This window comes from Heptranchias perlo, chromosome 3 (genome assembly GCF_035084215.1).
Source record: "Heptranchias perlo isolate sHepPer1 chromosome 3, sHepPer1.hap1, whole genome shotgun sequence".
NCBI classification, from domain to species: Eukaryota; Metazoa; Chordata; class Chondrichthyes; order Hexanchiformes; family Hexanchidae; genus Heptranchias; species Heptranchias perlo.
In genome coordinates, this window is record NC_090327.1 from 9,891,093 (window position 1) to 9,912,130 (window position 21,038).

Genomic DNA, 21,038 nt, shown 5'->3' on the forward strand with positions numbered 1-21,038 from the left:
CTTTTCTCACCCTCTTTGTATATTTGTATACAGCGTGCAGAACTGTTAAAGGGACAATGTCGTTTGGCATTTTTTTCCATGTTCAAAATGGAGCATTCAGTTGTTGTGGAGGTGGATGTATACTTTACATTGAAAGAGTGAGAAATCTTAATCGTCTTGAGGAAAAATGGGAAATGAGGATCAATTTAAATTGTTAGATCCATACTAGAAGGTTGTTCTGGAACTTCATTTTTGAAACCAGCGGTTATGATAAAACCTGTTTTCTCACTTGGCAAAGGGTGGCAAACTAAGTCAAAACGGTAAAGGGGGTCATTTTCAGCTTGGGCACGGGCAGAAAACTGGCGTTTGCAGATTGTTTGCACGTTGCTACCCTTTCTGTTGAGGTTAATGGAAAGGAAGCTCAGGCGGGTGTAGGGGGTATATAACAGGCGGCTGATCCACAGCCTGTGGCTTAACTGAAAATTCCCCCAAAGTCTTCACTGGGGGACATACTTCATATTTTGATTTGAATTGATTTTTTCAGTAGAAATGAGAATGTACAATCAAAACATACAAACATTTTATTCACGTATATGCTCCCAACTATATTTTACGCTTTTGCTTAATGGGCATAAGAAATAGGAGCAGGGGTGGGCCATCCAGCCCCTCGAGCCTGCTCCGCCATTCAGTAAGATCATGGCTGATCTACCTCAACGCAATTTTCCTGCACCATCCCCATATCGCTTGATGCCTTTAATATCTAAAATGTATTTGACTCTCAGATTTTGCTTTTAGGATACTATTAACAAACATGTATTTTGTGGAGTTAATATGATCAAGACCTGGTTGCTACATTGGCACTTATAAAATGTTATAAACCTGCCTGTAGTCAGGAAAACCATGTTAAAACCCAAATTAGTCCTATTTTGAATTGCCTGCTGTGACTCTCATTGCAATTCAGAATTTTAGCATTGGAATTCACAGTGCGTGATAAGGCTGTAATTTATTTGAAGTGCGGATAATCTTTCCGTACATTTTGCATTTTGTTACTAATTGTAACTATCATTTGTTCTTATTCAAGAATCTCGCCCACTCTCTGTGCCAATAAAAGTAATGCAAAGCTTTGAAGAATGGAGTAGTCCAGATGAACAAATGAAAGAATTCATTGGATTAGTATGGGATGCAGTCAAACGCTTAACACTTCAGGTAGGTGGTGCCAATAATAGGTGTAAACGTGCTGATATTGTGCTGTTTATTTTTTTAAAAATAATTTAAATAGTACTTTTCGGAATGGTTTCATCCAAAACTCTGCTGCCTGTATCCTAACTCGCACCATGTCCCGTTCACCCATCACCCTTGTGCCCGCTGACTTCTATTTGGCTCCCGGTCCGGCAACACCTCGATTTTAAAAGTCTTATCCTTGTTTTCAAATCCCTCCATGTCCTCGCCCCTCCCTATCTCTGTAACCTCCTCCAGCCTTACAACCACCGAGATCTCTGCGCTCCTCCAATTCTGGCCTCTTGCGCATCCCTGATTTTCATTACTCCACCGTTGGCGGCCGTGCCTTCAGCCGCCTTGGCTCTAAGCTCTGGAATTCCCTCCCTAACCTCTCCGCCTCTGTACCTCTCTTTCCTATTATCTCTCCTTTAAGGAGCTCATTAAAACCTACGTCTTTTACCACGTTTTTGGTCATCTGTCCTAATACCACCGTATGTGGCTCGGTGTCAACTTTTGTCTGATAATGGTGCTGTGAAGTTTCTTGGGACCTTTTACTACGTTAAAGACGCTATATAAATGCAAATTGTTGTTGGTGCTGCAAACTGGGGTTGTTGAAGACACAGCTCTTGGACCAACTCCCAATATATGAGCCTCGAAGGTTTATTTTATATTTGTGTGCTTGTGCATATCAGTTCCTACCCCTGCTGATTGCAGCAATTGTGGGCCTGGAAGATTGAAAAGAGCCTGCTCTTTTATTAGTGAATTTGTGGTGGCAGCCTCTGCCAGTCCTGACTGGAAAGTTCGAAACACCTCAAACAGCGGGAAAAGAAACTGCAACTTCAGAGAGGGAGGAGTAGAGAAGATTGTTGAGGCAACAGTGACGACAGCAGTAGAGAAAGGATCTCCCTATGGATAATTTTAGTGTCTGGGGTTGAGTGGGGGGTGGGGGGGTCAAGGTGGGGTGGGGGGGGGTTCGCCTTTATCAGCTTCATGATATACACACGTACGCATGTCACAGTGCACCTGTTGTTACCAACACTTGCAAATCACGTGATGTTTGGAATGATTTTTAAAAATTCATTCATGGGATGTGGGCGTCGCTGGCGGGGCCAGCATTTATTGCCCATCCCTACTTGTCCTTGAGAAGGTGGTGGTGAGCCGCCTTCTTGAACCGCTGCAGTCCATGTGGTGATGGTTCTCCCACAGTGCTGTTAGGTAGGGAGTTCCAGGATTTTGACCCAGCGACGATGAAGGAACGGCGATATATTTCCAAGTCGGGATGGTGTGTGACTTGAAGGGGAACGTGCAGGTGGTGTTGTTCCCATGTGCCTGCTGCTCTTGTCCTTCTAGGTGGTAGAGGTCGCGGGTTTGGGAGGTGCTGTCGAAGAAGCCTTGGCGAGTTGCTGCAGTGCATCCTGTGGATGGTACACACTGCAGCCACAGTGCGCCGGTGGTGAAGGGAATGAATGTCTAGGGCGGTGGATGGGGTACCAGTCAAGCATTTTGAATGCTTCTCCAATAAATATGGAAAATGTTTACTGAAAAAGAAAGTGATACTGTCGGCCATGGCATTGACTCTTTATTCTATGCGATTGAATCATACACAGCCCTCAGTATTTGTAGCACATGGACAAAGGCCCCTGTTCTCATCGGTTGGACAACCCTGCTTTAGATGGTAGAATTTAGTTATGCGTTAGGTCAGGACATTTTTTTAAAAAATAAGCTTGCTTTTAGACTTATGCTTGGTAAGAACATACAGCTTCAAGCAGTGTGCAAATCATGATTTTCCGATTGTTATTAATTTCTGATCTGGACGTAAATCGATTTGGCCACAATTCTCAGATAGCTCTGTGAGCAATACTCCTATTTTTAAAAGTACGTACTATTGATCTTGCATTCTTTTATTGTACAAGGACCGTGCAAGTTTTGCTTTTGTTGAACACGCATGAAGAAAATGTTAGCGGTCAGCATAGTTTTCATGGATGTTTATTTCATGGATGGGAGTTTGATTTCTTTGCTGTCTTTAGAATAAATTCTTTCTTGACTGACCTTTTTTCTTTCAACCTTGAAGATGTCTTGCAAGTGAACTTTGGCCCTTCACTTAGATTTCCCAATTTTACCAAAACACAGGGGTCATTCAAATTTGTCGACGGTGGTGGTGAGCCGCCTTCTTGAACCGCTGCAGTCTGCGTGGTGAAGGTGCTCCCACAGCGCTGTTCGGTCGGGAGATTCAGGATTTATAACATTTAACACTGTGCAATTCAATAAATTAGAACATTGGCAAGTTTGTCCGGTTTGAATTTCGTGGGCTGGAAGGTTTGGAAAGTGCTGCTTTTAGCACTATTACCTCATTGGTGAATAAATTCTACATCAGAACACCAAGCTCTGTTAGTATTGGCAATTTGTGATATATTCAAATTAATAGGAACATGGTTTAAACTTTATATGTGGACCCCCATAGTATGCATCATTGTGGCCCACAAAGACAAGCTTGGAAACCTACACTATAAACTGTATGAATAGTGACAGAAATTGAAGCCTTTTCTGTGTTTTTCTTTCAACTGAGAGACGGTAATAATAATGTATGATGAAAAGTTGAAATTAGTAACTTAAGCAGACTGGAATGGACCAAAAATAGTAGTGATTTTTCATTAGTGTAATCTCTGTTGATGCAAGGTGACATGCATTTATAATCGTTCAGAGTTCTCTTCATATTTAAAAGAAGGATGTGTCATCTGATCAAGATTTGTATTCACTTAAAGCTGTCACCTATTCACAGAAGATTGTAGAAAAAAAATGTTTTTCAAAACTCAAACTGGTTCAGTCTTTGAAGCCGTAAGCTATGATTTTTGGAGTTTGAAATCTCATATTGGTTCTGGAATGCACATACTTTTTTCGACGCTGTGCATACAGCAATGCAGTTGAAGTTAAATAGTCGAAATCCCAATGATTGTACATGCGGCCACTTTCAAACTTATTGTTAGCAAAAGTTTTGCCACAATTTTAAACATTTAATCCCAACCGTTATGTTAGCCCCAATTTTAACATTTCAGGTCGATGAACTTTCATCAGAACTGGAAGAAGTTAGGGAAAGTTGGGGAGGAAAGAACAGAAGGGACGGTCTGTGGTCGGGTGGAGGGCGGGAGTGATGACTAAAGGGATGATGGTGCAAGGTTAGGAGGGTGGTTATGGGGCAAGTGAAGAAACAAAAGACGGGCCCAGAGGAGGTGTAAATTGTTACAGCAGAATAGCAGAGGGGGAGGGAAGCATGGAAAATCTGGCAGAGAGAAGAAGGATCCTGTGGCTCGGAAACAGTGAAAAATGTTTACCCACCATTACTATTTCTGAAGCCAGAACTCCCGGGATGTAGTGACCTGAATCATCCGACAAAGAAATGATTACACTTCAACATCACAAGTACTGATGTATGAACACCCCCACCGTTTTCAGACCTGACCCTGGAATTATTCTTACCTCGGCACTTGCGATGATGCGACTTTGTTTTAAAAATTGTTCTTTGAACTTGTTCAAATAAAATGTACATGTCGTGACCAGCAGTGAGCTATGATAAACATTTCCTTTACTGGGCTGACCGCAGTTCACTGATAACTGTGACACTTTGAGCTATTTGAGCACTTGTGCAGATATTTCATAGGATCATAGAAAGGTTACAGCACTGAAGGAGGCCATTCGGCCCATCAAGTCCGTGGCAGCTCTGGGCAAGCGCAATCCAGTTAGTCCCACTCCCTTGCCCTATCCCCATAACCCTGCAATTTTTTTCCTTTCAACTACTTATTCAGTTCCCTTTTGAAAGCCATGATTGAATCTGCCTCAACCACACCCTCTGGCAGTGCATTCCACTCGCTGTGTAAAAAGGTTTTTCCTCATGCCACCTTTGGTTCTTTTGCTAATCACCTTAAATCTATGTCCTCTGGTTCTTGACACTTCCGCCAATGGGAACAGTTTGTTTCTATCTACTCTGTCTAGACCCTTCATAATTTTAAATACCTCTATCAAATCTCTTCTCTGTTCCAAGGAGAACCACCCCAGCTTCTCCAGTCTCTCCATGTAACTAAAGTCCCTCATCCCCAGAATCATTCTATCAGATCCTATTGCACACCCAAAGAGCGGGAATAAGTCAGACTTAAGTCTAGAAAGGTAACAGATGCATTTATCTAACAATCCAAAACCTTACATCTGCTAATTGTGTTATCAATTCTCAGTGCCATTAATGACAGGGGTGGGGTGGAGGGTTCTAATTACAGCTTGACACCTTTACTTAGACAGTGTCTATTATAAATATGATGTGGAGATGCCGGTGATGGACTGGGGTGGACAAATGTAAGGAATCTTACAACACCAGGCTATAGTCCAACTGTTTTATTTGAAAATCACAAGCTTTCGGAGGCTTTCTCCTTCGTCAGGTGAGCGAGTGTCACACTCGCTCACCTGACGAAGGAGAAAGCCTCCGAAAGCTTGTGATTTTCAAATAAAACAGTTGGACTATAGCCTGGTGTTGTAAGATTCCTTACAATTATAAATATGGGCATAGGAATTTCTAACAGTAATATAAAAATAAGGACAGACTCTATGGCCTAAAAATTCGATGGCGCTGCCATTTGAAATATGCCGCTATTTGAAGAAGAGCAGCGGACTGCTTCCATCAGTTAACGGTATCTACTAAATACCTTCCGTACAGTAGCTTATTACTGATACACTTGTAACTTTAACAATGATTCTAGGAGCTGATATGACAATGTCCTTTTAAGTTGGCATAATAGGTGATCTTGCTAGCCTCTGGGATGATTGTATTAGTTTCCAGGGTTGGCAGAGCAGTGAAGTTAAGCCCATAGACGTGATATCTCCTGGATATGTCAGTGTAGCACTGTCGAGGATGCCACTTTTGGGATGGGACATTAACCTAGGCCCCACGTGGCCTCTCATGGATGTAAAAGATCCCACAGTGCTATTTGAAGAAGAGCAGGGAGTTCTTCCGGTATCCTGGCCAATAGTTATCCTTCAAGCAACACCACGAAAAACAGATTAACTGGTCATTAATCTCATTACTGTTTGTGGGACCTTGCTGTGCACAAATTGGCTACCGTATTTCCCTTCATTACAACAGTGCCTACATTTCGAAAGTGCTTAATTTGCCGTAAAGCGCTTTGGGACCTCCATAGTTCGTGAAAGGCGCTACATAAATACAAATTATTTTTTTGGATAGATCCACTTTGCACGTTGGTAGGCCTATTTGGCCTAGAGGTAGTTTAAATCTTGCTTCCCTTAGTCTCGAGGAAACTCCTCGTGTATTTAGAGATACTTTAGTATATGCCTGTATTTGGCTTGTATAGATCATAAGTCTCCAAACTTTGGTAATCTTGCCCTCTCTTAACTTTTCGAGAAGCCCTGGGATGCTCCTCTTCACCAGCTTTTCTACCACATATTTGTCAAAAATAACTTTTATACCTTTAATTCTCAAATAAACCTCTTTGACTTAATCATTAACCAGTCTAAGTGACACATGTATTGCAAGAGTCCATCCCTTTAGGTGTCAATCGCTTTGATCAGACATGTCAAAGAATTCTAATGACCACAGGTTAACTATGGAGCAACAAAACAAAACAAAAAACAGACATTTCAGGTGGTTAGTTTACTCTTGTAATTTCTCAGCCTTCAATGACAAAAGAACTAAACAATTCCACATGAAACTCCAAAACACTATCTCTAAGTTAGTGCCTTGGCCACTCGGGTCGGTCTACCAAGAACACTGAGAGCATATTGCCATGATTCTTAGCATTAGCTCTTTCTGGAGGGATAGATAGAATTGAAAAGCAGAGAAGTTATATTAAACGTGTATTAGACCACACTTGGAGTACTGTGCACAGTTCTGGTCTCTATATTATAAAAAGGATATAGAGGCATTGGAGAAGATGCAAAAATGATTCACATGGATGATATCAGAACTGAGAGGATATACTTTTCAGGAGAACTAAACAGGCTGGGGCTCTTTTCTCTAGAAAAGTGAATGCTGAGGGGTGACCTGATAGAGATCTTTAAGATAATGAAAGGGTTTGATAGGATAGACGTAGAGAAAATATTTCCACTTGTGGGGAAGTCCAAAACTAGAAGTCATCAATATAAGATAGTCAGTAATGAATGTAATAGGGAATTCAGGAGAAACTTCTTTACCCAAAGAGTGGTAAGAATGTGGAACGCGCTACCACAAGGAGTAGTTGAGGCAAATAGCATGGATGGATTTAAGGGGAAGCTAGATAAGCACATGAGGGAGAAAGGTATAGAAGGGAATGCTGATAGGGTTAGATGAAGTAGGGAGGGAGGAGGCTCGTGTGGAGCATAAACGCCGGCATAGACCAGTTGAGCCGAATGGCCTGTTTCTGTGCTGTAGACTCAATGTAACTCAGTTTCCCAGAGTTTCAGCCGAGCTGTTGAATACTCCATTTTTGAGGACACTCTTAAGGAACTTTTTAACGGCATTCCATTCAGTCCTGATTCCCCATGTGCAACGTCATGGGGAGTGAACTAGACAAAAACAAATATTTAGTATTAACATTAACGATACCAGCTTCAGGGAGCACTCTGTATGGAGAAATATCTGCTATGTGATTGACATACCATTTGACCTTACACACAGCTTACCCTTATTTTTTAAGGACATTTGACCCTTGTTTTTTTAATCCAGAAATTGCATCTCGAATTCAGTTAGGCTTTAGGAATAGTTGGACCAAGGGGCCTCAGTATCTATCCAAGATGCTGTCAGGTATTTTGAAGTTTTGACAACTAATTTTGAAATTAAGAGATGCCTGTCGTTACTTCAGATATGCCATTTGTTCTCGCACAATGGTGATGACCAAAGTTCAGTTATGAAAATTAAGGATTTCCTTCCTTTGTCACTTCCAAAGGCACATTAGTATTCCTTCATTATTTCCTTTTCTTTTCAATAAATTTGGTGAGTTCCAGTCATATTAAAGCTGCTCGGGACGAACCTTGGATTGGCTGTTATAAACGAGCAGTGGAATTTTTTTTGCTTAGCTCTAACAGAGGACCAGTCGGCCTGTTCGTATGCACGATTATTAACTTTCTTTCTGGCCAGCAACTAGAAAAAAAAAGAAGCTCTCTGCATTTCAGTAGCAATGTTTACATTGCTGCCAGGGACGCCATTGCCTCCAGAGATGTTAGCAGAAACCAACTCTTGAAATTGGTCTTGGACCCTCCAGAGGCAGTAGAGTCATCTCAGTTACTCGATTGTACTGCTGCTGAGGGGACGGCTGGCAGCAGCAGTGCTGTTAGGTAACTGCTACACAAGTTGGACTCCATGAGGTTTCAATCAAACTTGTAAGGAACTTTCTCTCATTGTACAGTGGACTCACTTTCACAAAACATACTTACTGGTTGTGTTCGCCCAATTACTAACTTAATTGCCTATTTATACCATGCCTAAAATTCATACGCGCGTGTTACTAGTGCTAATGCAAAGCACAGAGTTGAAAATACTGAAGAAATGACAAGTAGTAAAAACTTACTTTGAGGAAAAAAGTGGCATTAAAGCAGAGTTGATGATGGTCAATTATTTTCAAATTTTAATTTAAAATGACATTTGTTGTGTGCACTTTATTTTAAAAAATTCTACAAGTTCTGTTCACACTTTGAACACTGAGAAAGGGTCGGAACCATTAATATTTTTAAGTCCAGCTTTTACATTTAACTTCCTAAAACTTCCTAACAGTTATTATTTTGTAACTTATCAGGTAGTGAAAAGCAGCTCTGGAATTTTTTTAAATAGTTATTTCAAATGACTTCTTTTGGGAGCGGCCTGCTCATTAACTTCGGTTAATCATCATCTTACAATTGTTATGTGAAAGTAAAACAGCATTTTAGTTGAGCCTGTCACATTCTCTTCTAGTTGCTAGGCAAGAGGATTAAGAGCACTTTTCTAGAACTTGCAATTTATTGTGGCAAGAAGTTAATCGGATCAGTAGAATTGTGACTGAGCAGATACTAAAGCAGGAGTCTGATTGTTGAAATCAGAACTACCCTCACAAAGTTACTCTGATTGTAGTGAATCAAATATTTTTGATGTAAGAGTGGAACTTTAAACTTCAGTAGTAGTCATTATGTTTAGAGTATGAAAAAAAGTCACTATTTGAAATTAAATTAACTTCCTATTAAAAACTGAAAAGTATGATTAAGCCACCTGCCAGAAAAAATAATTCAAACTGTAAGGTATAAAAAAAACTATGAACATGATATATTCAGGATTTACAAGTTCTGATGTAACCATAATTAAAAAGAAACTATTCTATTTCAGGAATTTGCAATAACTCTTAATATTTAGCACATGAATGTGTTCAATATTGATGGAGGAATACGTTGCTACCAAACTGAAATCAGATCCTTGAAACAGAAAGGACGTTACCATGGAAAAATGAAGTAACACTCATTGCAGCTGTGATGCATTAATGAATAGGATATTTTTTTAAAAGATCATTTGTGTTTGGTGTGGCTCGAAGGGACTGAACCAGATGGTTTCCATGAACAGAATCTGACCCCCAGCGTGAGCACTGTTACTGGCATATTACTTCATTTTCTTTCCCTTGATGAACAGTGTGTTGAATTATAACATGATTTACAGTTATAGTTTGATTTCTATTTACATTTTAACTCCTGATTTTATATTGCGTGAACTGTTTAACTTACCAACACAGAATCGGTAACCAGAATCTATCTGTGAACAGGAAAAGAGTGATAAATTGATTTGAAATTGAAATTCACAAGGTTTCAGTTACCTCTTGAACAAGCCTGCTGGTGAAAATATTTCATAGACCTATAACGGTACAATTCTAATCATATCAGTTTGAGTTTCATCAGAAATGCATATAAGGGATAAGTGTGCATTAACATAGTGATTCTATATGTTTATTTTAGCAAAATATGATCTTAGACCAGACTGTTTCACTCTTCTGTACTGATGATTTGACATATATAATACTGATAAGAGAGCAAGAATTAACTTCACTTATTTTTCCTACACTTTGCATTGTTGTATTACTATTATAATCATACATCTCCGTTTGCACTCATTGAAAGCCCAGATTATACATCGTTAGGTGCTATATGCCCCTCTGAAATGTTTTATTTCCATCTTCCTCCAATGCACAGCTAACTTAAATGAAAAGAGTATTATGAAACATTTTATAATAAATGTTACATTGCAGTTTAAGGAATGTCTGAAATTTTCTCTTGAACATTAGCACCGGGCTGCTTTGCTAATATTTTCTTCAGATTTCAACAAGAGGCTTAACTCTTTTGACAGCTGCCACTTCATTTCTGCACAAAAGAATTATATTACTGGATGAATACTAGGAACATAGGAACAGGAGTAGGCCATTCAGCCCCTCGAGCCTGTTCTGCCATTCAATTAGATCATGGCTGATCTGTACCTTAATTCCATTTACCTGCCTTGGTTCCATATCCCTTAATACCCTTGCCTAACAAAAATCTATGAATGAAGTTTTCTTTGGGCTCTGTGCATTTTATTTTATTTAGTTATAAACATTACCATTTTTTAGATGTCGCTGCAAGTACTTGCATCGTGGGAAAGTTGAATGTTTTTCAGCAAACATTCTTTTGGCCTGGTACATGGTCACCCTGAAATGTTGAGAAACAGTAGCACCTTTAATGTAGGTTAATGTCCCATGGCGCTTCACAGAGGCATGATCAGATAAAAGTGGATGCTAAGTCACAGCAGGAGATATTAGGAAGGGTGCCCAAAAGGCTTGTGGGCAATTCTAACTCTACCCACCAGACGATAATCAGGCAGGCGGGCAGTGAAAATCGGTCGGGTGACTTGCAACACCAACAACAACTTGCATTCATGTAGCGTCTTTAACATAGTACAACATCCCAAGGCGTTTCACAGGAGTGATATTAGGCAAAATTTGACTCTGAGCCATGTAAGGAGATATTATGACAGGTGACCAAAAGCTTGGTCAAAGAGGTAGATTATAAGGAGCATCTTAAATGAGGAGAGAGAGGTAGAGAGTCAGAGAGGTTTAGGGAGGTAATTCCAGAGCTTAGGGCCAGGCACCTGAAGGCACGGCCGCCAATGGTGGAGTGATGAAAATCGGGGATGCACAAGAGGCCAGAATTGAAGAAAGCAGAGATCTCGGAGGGTTGTAAGGCTGGAGGAGGTTACAGAGATAGGGAAGTTGGGGGGGGGGGGGGGGGGAGGCCATGGAAGGATTTGGAAACAAAGATGGGAATTTTAAAATCGAGACATTGCCGGACCGGGAGCCAATGTAGGTCAGCAAGCACAGGGGTGATGGGTGATACCCACCGACTTGCCACAATGATCTGCTGATTTGTATTTTGACCTTGTCTGCTGAAGATGGCAGGGTTCTTCTTCAAATATGCAGATTGGGGGTCTGATGACGTAATCATCAAATTACTGTGGCCTGAGCGGGCTAGTCATTGTACACTTCCCATGAGGTGAAGAAGAGAATCCGGGGCCAGAAGTGGCCTAAACAGGTAAGTTTGTTTCTTACTTTTCATTTTTAACTTTCTTTGTGAGGCCAGGGGAGCAAGAGTGCTCCTCTGGGTCCCACAAGGAATATTTAGGCTTCACCTGCTTTGAGCTCTGTTGCCCTTCTCTTCTTCCTCCCCACCGCCCCCCACCCCGGCGAGATCCTCCTGAAACCCCTTCCCTGCAGCTTTACCTTGTTACCCCAACCTCTTCAGTCGAGAGTTAAAATTGCCCAGGACCCTCACTAACGAAGTCAGGGAAATTTGGCGGTAGCTTCGCACCCCAAAGCCCGGCCCGACTCCCGCACCCGGTTAAAATCGGGGGTTTGGTCAAAGAGGTCGGTTTTAAGGAGTGACTCAAAGGAGAGGGATGTGGAGAGCCGGAGGTGTTTAGGAGTGAATTCCGGAGCAGGAGTTCTAGGCAGCTGAAGGCACGGCTGACCATGGTGGGGCGAAGGGAGGGGCGACGCAACGGAAATGGAGAAAGGGAGAGGTCTGGGAGGTTCTAACGTTAGAGGAGGTTAAGAGTTGCAGGAAGGGGCAAGGTCATGAAGGGGTCTTAAACATGAGGATCAGAATTTTAAATTGGAGCAGTTGTGGAACTGGGAGCCAATGTAGGTCAGCAAGGACAGGAGTGATGGGTGAGTGGAACTTGGTGCGGAATAAGATAAAATTTTGGATGAACTGAAGTTTATGGAAGAAGAAGCATGGGAATAGAGTGTTGAAATAGTTGAGTCTGGAGGTGACAGAGCATGGATGAGGGTTTCAGCAGCAGATGGGCTGAGTCAAAGATGGAGGCAGCAGCGTTATGGAGGTGTAAGTAGGCAATCTTAGTAATGAATAGGATACGGGATCGGAAGCTCAGCTTGGGGTTGAAAGGATTGCGAGGTTGTGAATAGTCTTATGTCAACCTGAGACAGTAGCTGGGGAGGGTGATGGAATTAGTGGCAAGGTACAGAGATTGTGGCGGGGGCCAGGGATAATGGCTTCAGTCTTCCCAATGCTTAAATGGGGGAAATTACGGCTCAACCAAGACTGTCTGTCATACTAGGCAGTCTCACAGCACAGAAGCATTGGAAGGTGGGGGAGAGTAAGAGCTAGGTGTCATCAGTGTGCACATGGAAGCTGATCCCTGTTTTTGATGATGTCGCCAAGGGGCAGTGTGTAGATGAGGAAGAGGAGGGGAGCAAGGATAGATCCTTGTGGGACTTCAGAGGTAATGGTATGGGGGTGGAACTAGAAGCCATTGCTGGAGATGCTCTGGCTGTGATTTGATAGCTAAGAGTGAAACCAAACGAGGCAGTCGTACAGAGCTGGACAATGGAAGAGGCATTGGAGGAGGATGGTGTGTTTGACTGTGTCAAAGGTTGCAGAGAGGATGAAAAGGGAAAATACCGCAGTCACAAGGACCGGGGATGCCATTTCTGATGTTGATTATGATTGTTTCATTGCATTGACGGGCGGAAATCTGAACGGAGAGAGATTCAAACATGGAGTTGCGGAAAAATGAGGACGAGTTCGGGAGGCGACAATGAGTTCAAGGAATTTGGAGAGGAAAGGGACGTGGGAGACGGGGCCGTAGTTTGAAAGGGCAGAGGCGGGTCAAGGGTGGGATTTTTGAGCATGTGGGTAACAGGGTAGAATATGTGCTTCAATTCTGAAAATGAGAAAAGCCACAATCATCTTACTCGGAACAAAAGTGCTACCAACTGAGCCAACAATCACTCCTGTGGTTTCTTTAAACTTATGGAATAAATGCTCTGCATACTAGAAACTGAACTTGTTGATCTGGACTGTAGTGCTTTCTACCACATCCCTTTGTTTCTTTATGATGTGACTCTTTGCCTTCAGAGTTCTATGGTTTGGCTGAACGAAAAGCTGAGTTGGTTTTCAGTCAGAGGCCACATGTTCAATATGGTGCCCATCCTCGAAATATATGGTGGTACCCAGGAAGTTCAGAAATTTAAAAAAAGAATGAAGTTATTTTTAATAAGAAAAAAAAGTTTAGGAAGGAGAGAGAGTGGGGAAGACAGAGTGAACAGAAGTAAATTGCTTTTCTTCACTTACTTAAAATTGTTCTAACAAGTTTTGTTTTAGCCGTATAAGATTTTTGTTTGATTATTAAGGCAACTCCTGACGTTTCAGCATGGTTAGAATAATATGAAAGAAGAAGAAAGAACTTTATAAAGCGCATTTCATGACCTCAGGATGTCCCAAAGCACTTTACAGCCAATGAAGTACTTTTGAAGTGTAGCCACTGTTGTAATGTAGGAGAACGGCGACCAATTTGTGCACAGCAAGATCCCACAAACAACAATATGATAATAACCAGATCATCTGTTTTCGGTTTTGGTTGAGAAATAAATATTGGCTAGGACACTGGAGAGAACTCCCCTGCTGTTCTTGGAATAGTGTCGTGGGATCTTTTACATCCACCTGAAAGACGGCACCTCCGACAGTGCAGCACTCTCTCAGTACTGCAGTGTCAGCTTGGATTGTGTGCTCATGTGTCGACAGTGGTGCTTGTTTCAGCATCACAATGTATGAGTTGAAGACTTTTGTTTTAGAAGCAGTCTGCTTAGTATGACTGAAATATTAGTTTAAGGGTTAAATGACGAATTTTGTTTTAGAAACAAAGCCTAAATAGACAAGTCTCTGAAGCAGGTCCCATCAGTGTGAAAAAGGCTGTTCCAACTAGCTAGGAATGACAGAGGTGAACAACTGTGTTTTAAACTTCAAACTGCCTCAGCTGTTGCCAACAGCAACAGCATCCAAGATGGCTGGAGAATTAAAGATTGTCATATTCTTTCCAAGAATACAATTTCTCAAGGGGTCTAAATAATGCATTCTTCTTGTAGAATCTCTATATGAATGTTTCTTTCAAATATTTTTAATCATTTAACATACTAATATTTTAAATCAAATGTTACTGAATTGTACAAAATTTACTTGCTGTCTTGGGTTAAGGTATGCTGGATACTGTGAGGATCTGTACGTTTGAGTAGCAAGATGTATTGAAAAGATCCAAGCAGGCTTGTAGTCCATTGCCATCCTGGATACTGTTGAGTGGTCAGTTTGTTTATATCTGGAATTTCTGGCTAGCAAGCCGGAAATTCCTGACAATGCAGCCCCCTTAAATGTGTTCAGCTGCACTCTGAATCACAGAATCTTCCTTTACTGAATGACTTAGTGTGTGATAATGCTAGAAGCTTTGATTATATGCCAGTCTGGCATGCAGATCGTAAATGTTCCTTTTTTAAGCTATTATTTGGTACAGTTTTGCTTAAACAAACTGACAAGAATTCATTACGGAAAAATAGAAGTTGAATTAAAAAAATAAATAGATTGTTACATTAAAAGTCTTTGTTTGTTTCTGGTATAATGCTATTTAAGTCACATGCAGAGCTTAATTATGCCTTTGATCATTGGTTTATTGATCCAAGGTTGTTTATTTTGGATTTAAAACTCTCTTGTAATGTTACAGATGTTTAGATTTCTGCAGATTTGCGAATATGAAGCTAGTTACTGTACTGATGTGCTGTATTTGCTCAAATGTCCCCTACCAGTGTCTTTTAAAAAAAAACTGGTACTAAAGGTCATGGAGCTCATGGCAATGGTAAGCACATGTTAAGAGTTTGCAGTTTTAGATCTGTGTAATCCTTCACTTGTCAACGCATTTACAACATAAACAATTTATAGCTAATCACCCATCCAGTATCTCTTTGTTGATTAATAACAATTTTTTCCAGAATGAGCAAGGCATGTAGTAATGATTCGAAAACACCATTCTCTAGATAGAACAGGTTCTTGTTCCATCTCTCAGTATTTATGGAAAGAGTATTTCAGCTCTGCTTATTGCCACTACAGCTGCAATTTATTAGAGTAAAACATCAGCTTGTTTTCATCCTCATTTGAAATTGTGTTATGTTACCATTTTACGGGAACCACCTAATGGAAAACATGAAAGTAATTTTTGTGGAAGGGGGCCAAACCTTCACTTAAGGCTACCTACTTTCCACATGCCACCCGAGTAATTCTGGGCAAAGCAACATATGTGGCTTAACGCTGCAATAAACTTCCAGCATTTGCTACCTGTCCTGCAGAGTACCTTAGCTTGAACCATTCAAACATTTAAAAGAGGATGATTCAATGATACAAAGTAGGTGCCTACCGTTGCAAGCTGTATTAGCTTTATCCAGAGGAGGGGGTGAAAAAGTATTGTATCTCCGTGCATTAAAGTGACTGATATATAATTTGACCCCGACCCCCTTTTTAAAAAAAAAATCACGACCCTTGTATCAGGTGTGGGTCAACATTACAAAGCTGTTTTCTACCAAAACTCTCATCTTCTCTCAAAATTCATCTTCACCTTGGCTGGTGTCCACAAATTCATTGTCTCTCTGTTCTTATTTCAAACAGTGCATTCAGGTTAGCTGTCGCTGCACTCGTTCTGCACTGTCATTTAAATTGAACTTCCCCCTTCCAACTTCAGTCCGGTCTTCTGTGTCTGATTTTTAAATCTCATATCTCGGTGGACTTTTTTAAACTTTAAACAGCAGCAGGAGCCAGACCGAAGTCAGAAATTGGAATGGAAAGTTGATATTTAATGATCACAGTAGCAGAGCAACGGTGATCGGTCCGGTCCGACTGGCATGTGCTGCTCCTGGGTCCACCAATCCACAGAGAAATTGCTGTGCTAGGACGGAAACTAATCAGGAAAGACACGGGAGGGAGGACATGACCAGGGTCACTAACTTATGGTGACTCTTTAAGTCAAACTCTATGAGATTCTGAAAATTAACCACTGTTTTGAGAATCAAATTGTGCAATTCTGTCCATTTTTCCATGAATGGAATCGTATGGATCTGTCTATAGGATGACCACCCACCCCTTAACCTTTTTACTTGAGCTCCAATCAGAGACATACATTTCTATTCTTGTATAAATACAGAAGTTATGTGTGGTCGAGTTTAGTAAGGAAGGCCAAATTACTAATCATAAAAAAGATCGCAAGCATGTTAAATACTATGTTTGCCAAACAGCAGTAGGCCTGGTTCTAAAATAAATTCCATTAGTGGTTCTTTACGATGTTTTTTCCCACAGAACTATTATGTGGTACTAATATGAACTCATTGATCAATGTGATGTTCACAGACCAAAAAAAAACTATCCTTCTGCAACTGTTTCTGCTCCTCTTATTCTAATTCTTCCTACCTCACATTCTTACTTTCTGTTTATCTCCCATTTTCTCTCTCTCCCTATATGCATCTCACACTTTCTCTTACCATTTCTGTATCATTGTCCACAACTCTTTCTCACTCTCCTTGTCTCTGTCTCCTCTCTTCTGTACATCTCTTAGTTCCTTTGTATGCTTCTCTCTTTCTGTGTAGATATGTCTTTTTTTGGATGTATGCTACCCTGTTTGCCTCTCACACTTTTTTTGCTCCCTTTCCCACTGTCTTTTTATCTATATGTCTTTCCCTTCTCTCCTTTTCCTCTCACCTGTTATGGATACCTGGAAACAAGTTCAAGGCTCCAAACATGTGACAGCCACACAAATGATCTTTCTCTGTAGCAGAGGGCTGGTGCCTGTTATCTTGTTGGCTTTGCACAAGGGAGTGTGCACTGGGAACAGAGATTGGGGACTGCTTTGGAGGGGGTTGGGACCTGGGAATGAGGGTGGGAAGCCAGTGTCCGGGATTTGGCCTTGAATGAACAAGGAAGCAGGGCATGGGTGGGGGGGGGGGGGGGTGGTGGCGGTGGCGGTGGGATGATAGTCCAGCTGGGAGTTACAAGCATTAGTTCCTGATAATCATAGAATAATACAGCAGAGAAGGAGGCCATTTGGCCCATCGTACCTGTGCCGGCTCTTTGAAAGAGCTATCCAATTGGTCCCACTCCCCTGCTTTTTCCCCATAGCCCTGCAAAAAATTCCCCTTCAAGTATTTATCCAATTCTGTTTTGAAAGTTATTATTGAATCTGCTTCCATCTCCCTTTCAGGCAGTCAATTCCAGATCATACCAACTCGCTGTGTGAAAAAATTTCTCCTCATCTCGCCTCTGGTTCTTTTGCCAATTACCTTAAATCTGTGTCCTCTGGTTACCGGCCCTTCTGCCTATGGAAACAGCTTCTCCTTATTTACTCTTATCAAAACTCAGGCAGGTGAGAAGAATATATGAATGAAGTGTAGTGGCGTGCAAGGAGTCGAGGAGTTCCCTATTGGTACGTTATCTTTGTCGGGCCGGTACAAAAGACAAGCCAGCAGAGGGAATAGTGAAGACTCTGTGCTCAAGCACTTTCTTGCACGTGTTGCTCAAGTTGAGCCATGGCTGAGTGGGCTGGGCCAAGGCTGTCTGTGAAATATATAGAGTGGGGTAGGTGTAGCGATGCTTGGGATGTTCATGAGATCCAGCAAGGGATTGATTGGGCCATGAAGGAGAAAATTGTCGGTACAGTTGAAAAATGAGATGTTTGTGATTTCTTTTTTAATGGTATTTGTTTATTATTATAAATTTTGATTCCAAACTTTACTTTAAACTTTACTTTATCTCAGTTATTTAATTGGTTATAAAAGGTTTTCCATTCCACCCCTCCTTATTTCCCAGAATAGATTTATAGTTTTTGGTGAAGTTGTTAGTGCAGTCATAACCAGAAAGATTTTTCTCAATGTTGAGTTACCAGTGACAAGCACCTGAACAGATGGTCTTCTGTTGTGGTCCAGGTCTAGCTGTGGTCCAGGTCTGTGGTGGTCCAGATCAGCTGTTGTCCAGGCTCTGCCCTCTCAGGTGGACGTAAAAGATTCAATGGTACTGTTTCAAAGAAGAGCAGGGGAATTCTGCCCGTTGTCCTGGCCAATATTTAAACCCTCAACCAACATTACTTAAAAACAGATTTTCTACTCATTATCTCATTGCTGCCTGTGTGACCTTGCTGTGCGCAATTGGCTGCCGTGTTTCCTACTATTACAACAATGACTATGCTTCAAAAGTAATTCATTGGCTGTAAAGCACTTTGGGATGTCCTGAGGTCGTGAAAGGTGCTATATAAAGGCAAGTCTTTTTTTTAACCTAGTTGTCACATGAAATGAGCTGTTTGTGCTGCACTCTGATTCTGGTAGTTGTATAGGAGCTCCTCTGATTCATCTTGGGCACAGAATTTATCAACAACAGTTGGAAATTCCCAGCATTCGGGTCAAGGCAAAATTTCCAACTCAAACCCCAACCTCCAAACAGAAACTTCTTGCAACCATTTCTAACACTCAATGACCAATTTTATGGTCGAGTTGAGCGATTTTGTTTTTCCAGAATTGGGTATTTTTTTCTGTATACATTCATCTGAATGAAGAAGGAAAATGGTGGTTGAAATGGTATGAAGAAATTATTTCAGCAATTTGACTGTTTTTGTCCTCTTTGCTGGTTGGTAGCTTTGGAAAAAAAAATGATGGATTTTTGGACCTGTACCGATGACTCCTCCAATGCTAATGCAGATTCCTCTATGCTTAGTATTGTATCAACTGAAAATAGTTTCCTAATTGAACTGTTTGAGGGAATAGCAAATCACACGCTAGACGCTCATTGAAGTAAATATAAATTAATTCAAACATTAGGGCTGAAGAAAAGAATAATATTTTGCCCTGTTTAATAGATAATAAGGCAATAGTAATGCTCCTTTTGTGCCTGATCTAATCAGAAATGACTCTACCACGATAGTTCGGACCTCTTATTAGTCCTTGATTTCATGGGTCTCGGATTTGATAGGTGAAAGGGACAATGTTATCTGGTCTTTCAATCTGAATAAGAACATAAGAAATAGGAGCAGGAGTAGGCCATACGGCCCCTCAAGCCTGCTCCGTCATTCAATAAGATCATGGCTGATCTTCAACCTCAACTCCATTTTCCCGCCCAATCCCCATATCCCTTGATTCCCCTAGAGTCCAAAAATCTGTCGATCTCAGATAGATGGAATGAACCCAATGGGAATGTGATATTCCCAGACTCCTTGCTTTCTTAGTTTTTATTAATGGCCCCTAGTTCTACCCACCTCTATTACCTCAGGCGCATAATGGACTTGCATATTGTCTATACCTTTAGGATCAGATTCCTATTGAGTCTCTACACCTTTCTAGCAAATGGGGAAGGGGGCTGCTACTGGAAAGATGAAAAAAAAACACAATCTGAGTGGTGATGTAACAATAGCAGGAATATTGTGCACCTCTGACAGCCTCGGGATGTGAGAAATGATGGCATGCTTTCTTGCTTAACTTCGGTCTTCCACTTTCAAAGTAGGCATCTGCTTATGTTCCAATCACTTATGTGACTACGACGCTTAAATCTTTGAACTGGAAAAATGCTAAGTGATCTTGTGTTATGTGACAGCCCATAAATCCATTCTCTGTGATTGATTCCTGCCCTCCCTCCCCCCACATCTTCTGCAAGTGAATCCTAACCTGTTTATGGATGTACTCATTTATTTATCAGACCTGTTTGGAAATTTTGAACAAAATTAAATAAATTCCACAGTAACTCTGTAGCAGAAGACTTAATTTGTATCCTGATCCAAGCTGACACTTGTATACTGTTTTTGGCTGTTAGTACAAAAGAGTAACTCTTCGCAAAGCTTGGTGCTTTTTGTTCGACCAAAAGCAGGGCTTACTTGATTTAATGGCAATGCTTTTATATTTTTCTCTTTCAGCTGGAGGTTCAGTCATGTTGTGTATTCTTTCCAAATGAGAGCCTGCAATCACCAAGTACTATTGTGGCTGGCGACATCCCTGGAACGGTGAGAAATTGGTACCATACCGAAGCAAGCATGCCTGGGACTTTGATCATCTGCTTACCCCAGATAAAAGTGATCAGCGCAGGCCACAAATACATGGAACCACTGCAGGAGATTCCTTTTGTAAACTCGAGACCTATTGTTGAAGAAGGTACGCTCCGTCTTCTGTTCTTGTTTTGGTTCATTTGCACAGGTTCTTGACTTGAGTCTCTTTCTTCCCTTGACGCAATGTTTACAAAATCTCAGGCAGCCATTCTAAGGGTTATGTCGGCCAAGAAAAAACAGTGTTACACCAAACGTCACTCCTTAATTCTCCATCCCTTCGAAATCAAATTTTCTTTTTGCAGAATTTCTTTTATTGATGCCAGTTTCTAAGGCAGTTGATTTAATTTTTATTGTAGACTTTACCATAACTTACATAGAATTTACAGCACAGAAACAGGCCATTCGGCCCAATTGGTCTATGCCGGTGTTTATGCTCCACATGGGCCTCCACTTACTTCATCTAACCCTATCAGCATATCCT

The 21,038-nt window shown here is 41.1% G+C and overlaps 1 protein-coding gene across 2 annotated transcripts in view; it reads left to right on the forward strand.

The window, feature by feature from the left end:
* LOC137310136 (intermembrane lipid transfer protein VPS13B-like) overlaps positions 1-21,038 on the forward strand; it is an 875,231-nt gene that overhangs the window by 498,337 nt on the left and 355,856 nt on the right. For both annotated transcript variants that reach the window (XM_067978114.1, XM_067978120.1), the window contains exons 22-23: positions 1,061-1,185; positions 20,429-20,663. In XM_067978114.1, coding sequence (XP_067834215.1) covers positions 1,061-1,185; positions 20,429-20,663 — 360 coding nt within the window. The remainder of the gene's footprint in view (positions 1-1,060; positions 1,186-20,428; positions 20,664-21,038) is intronic.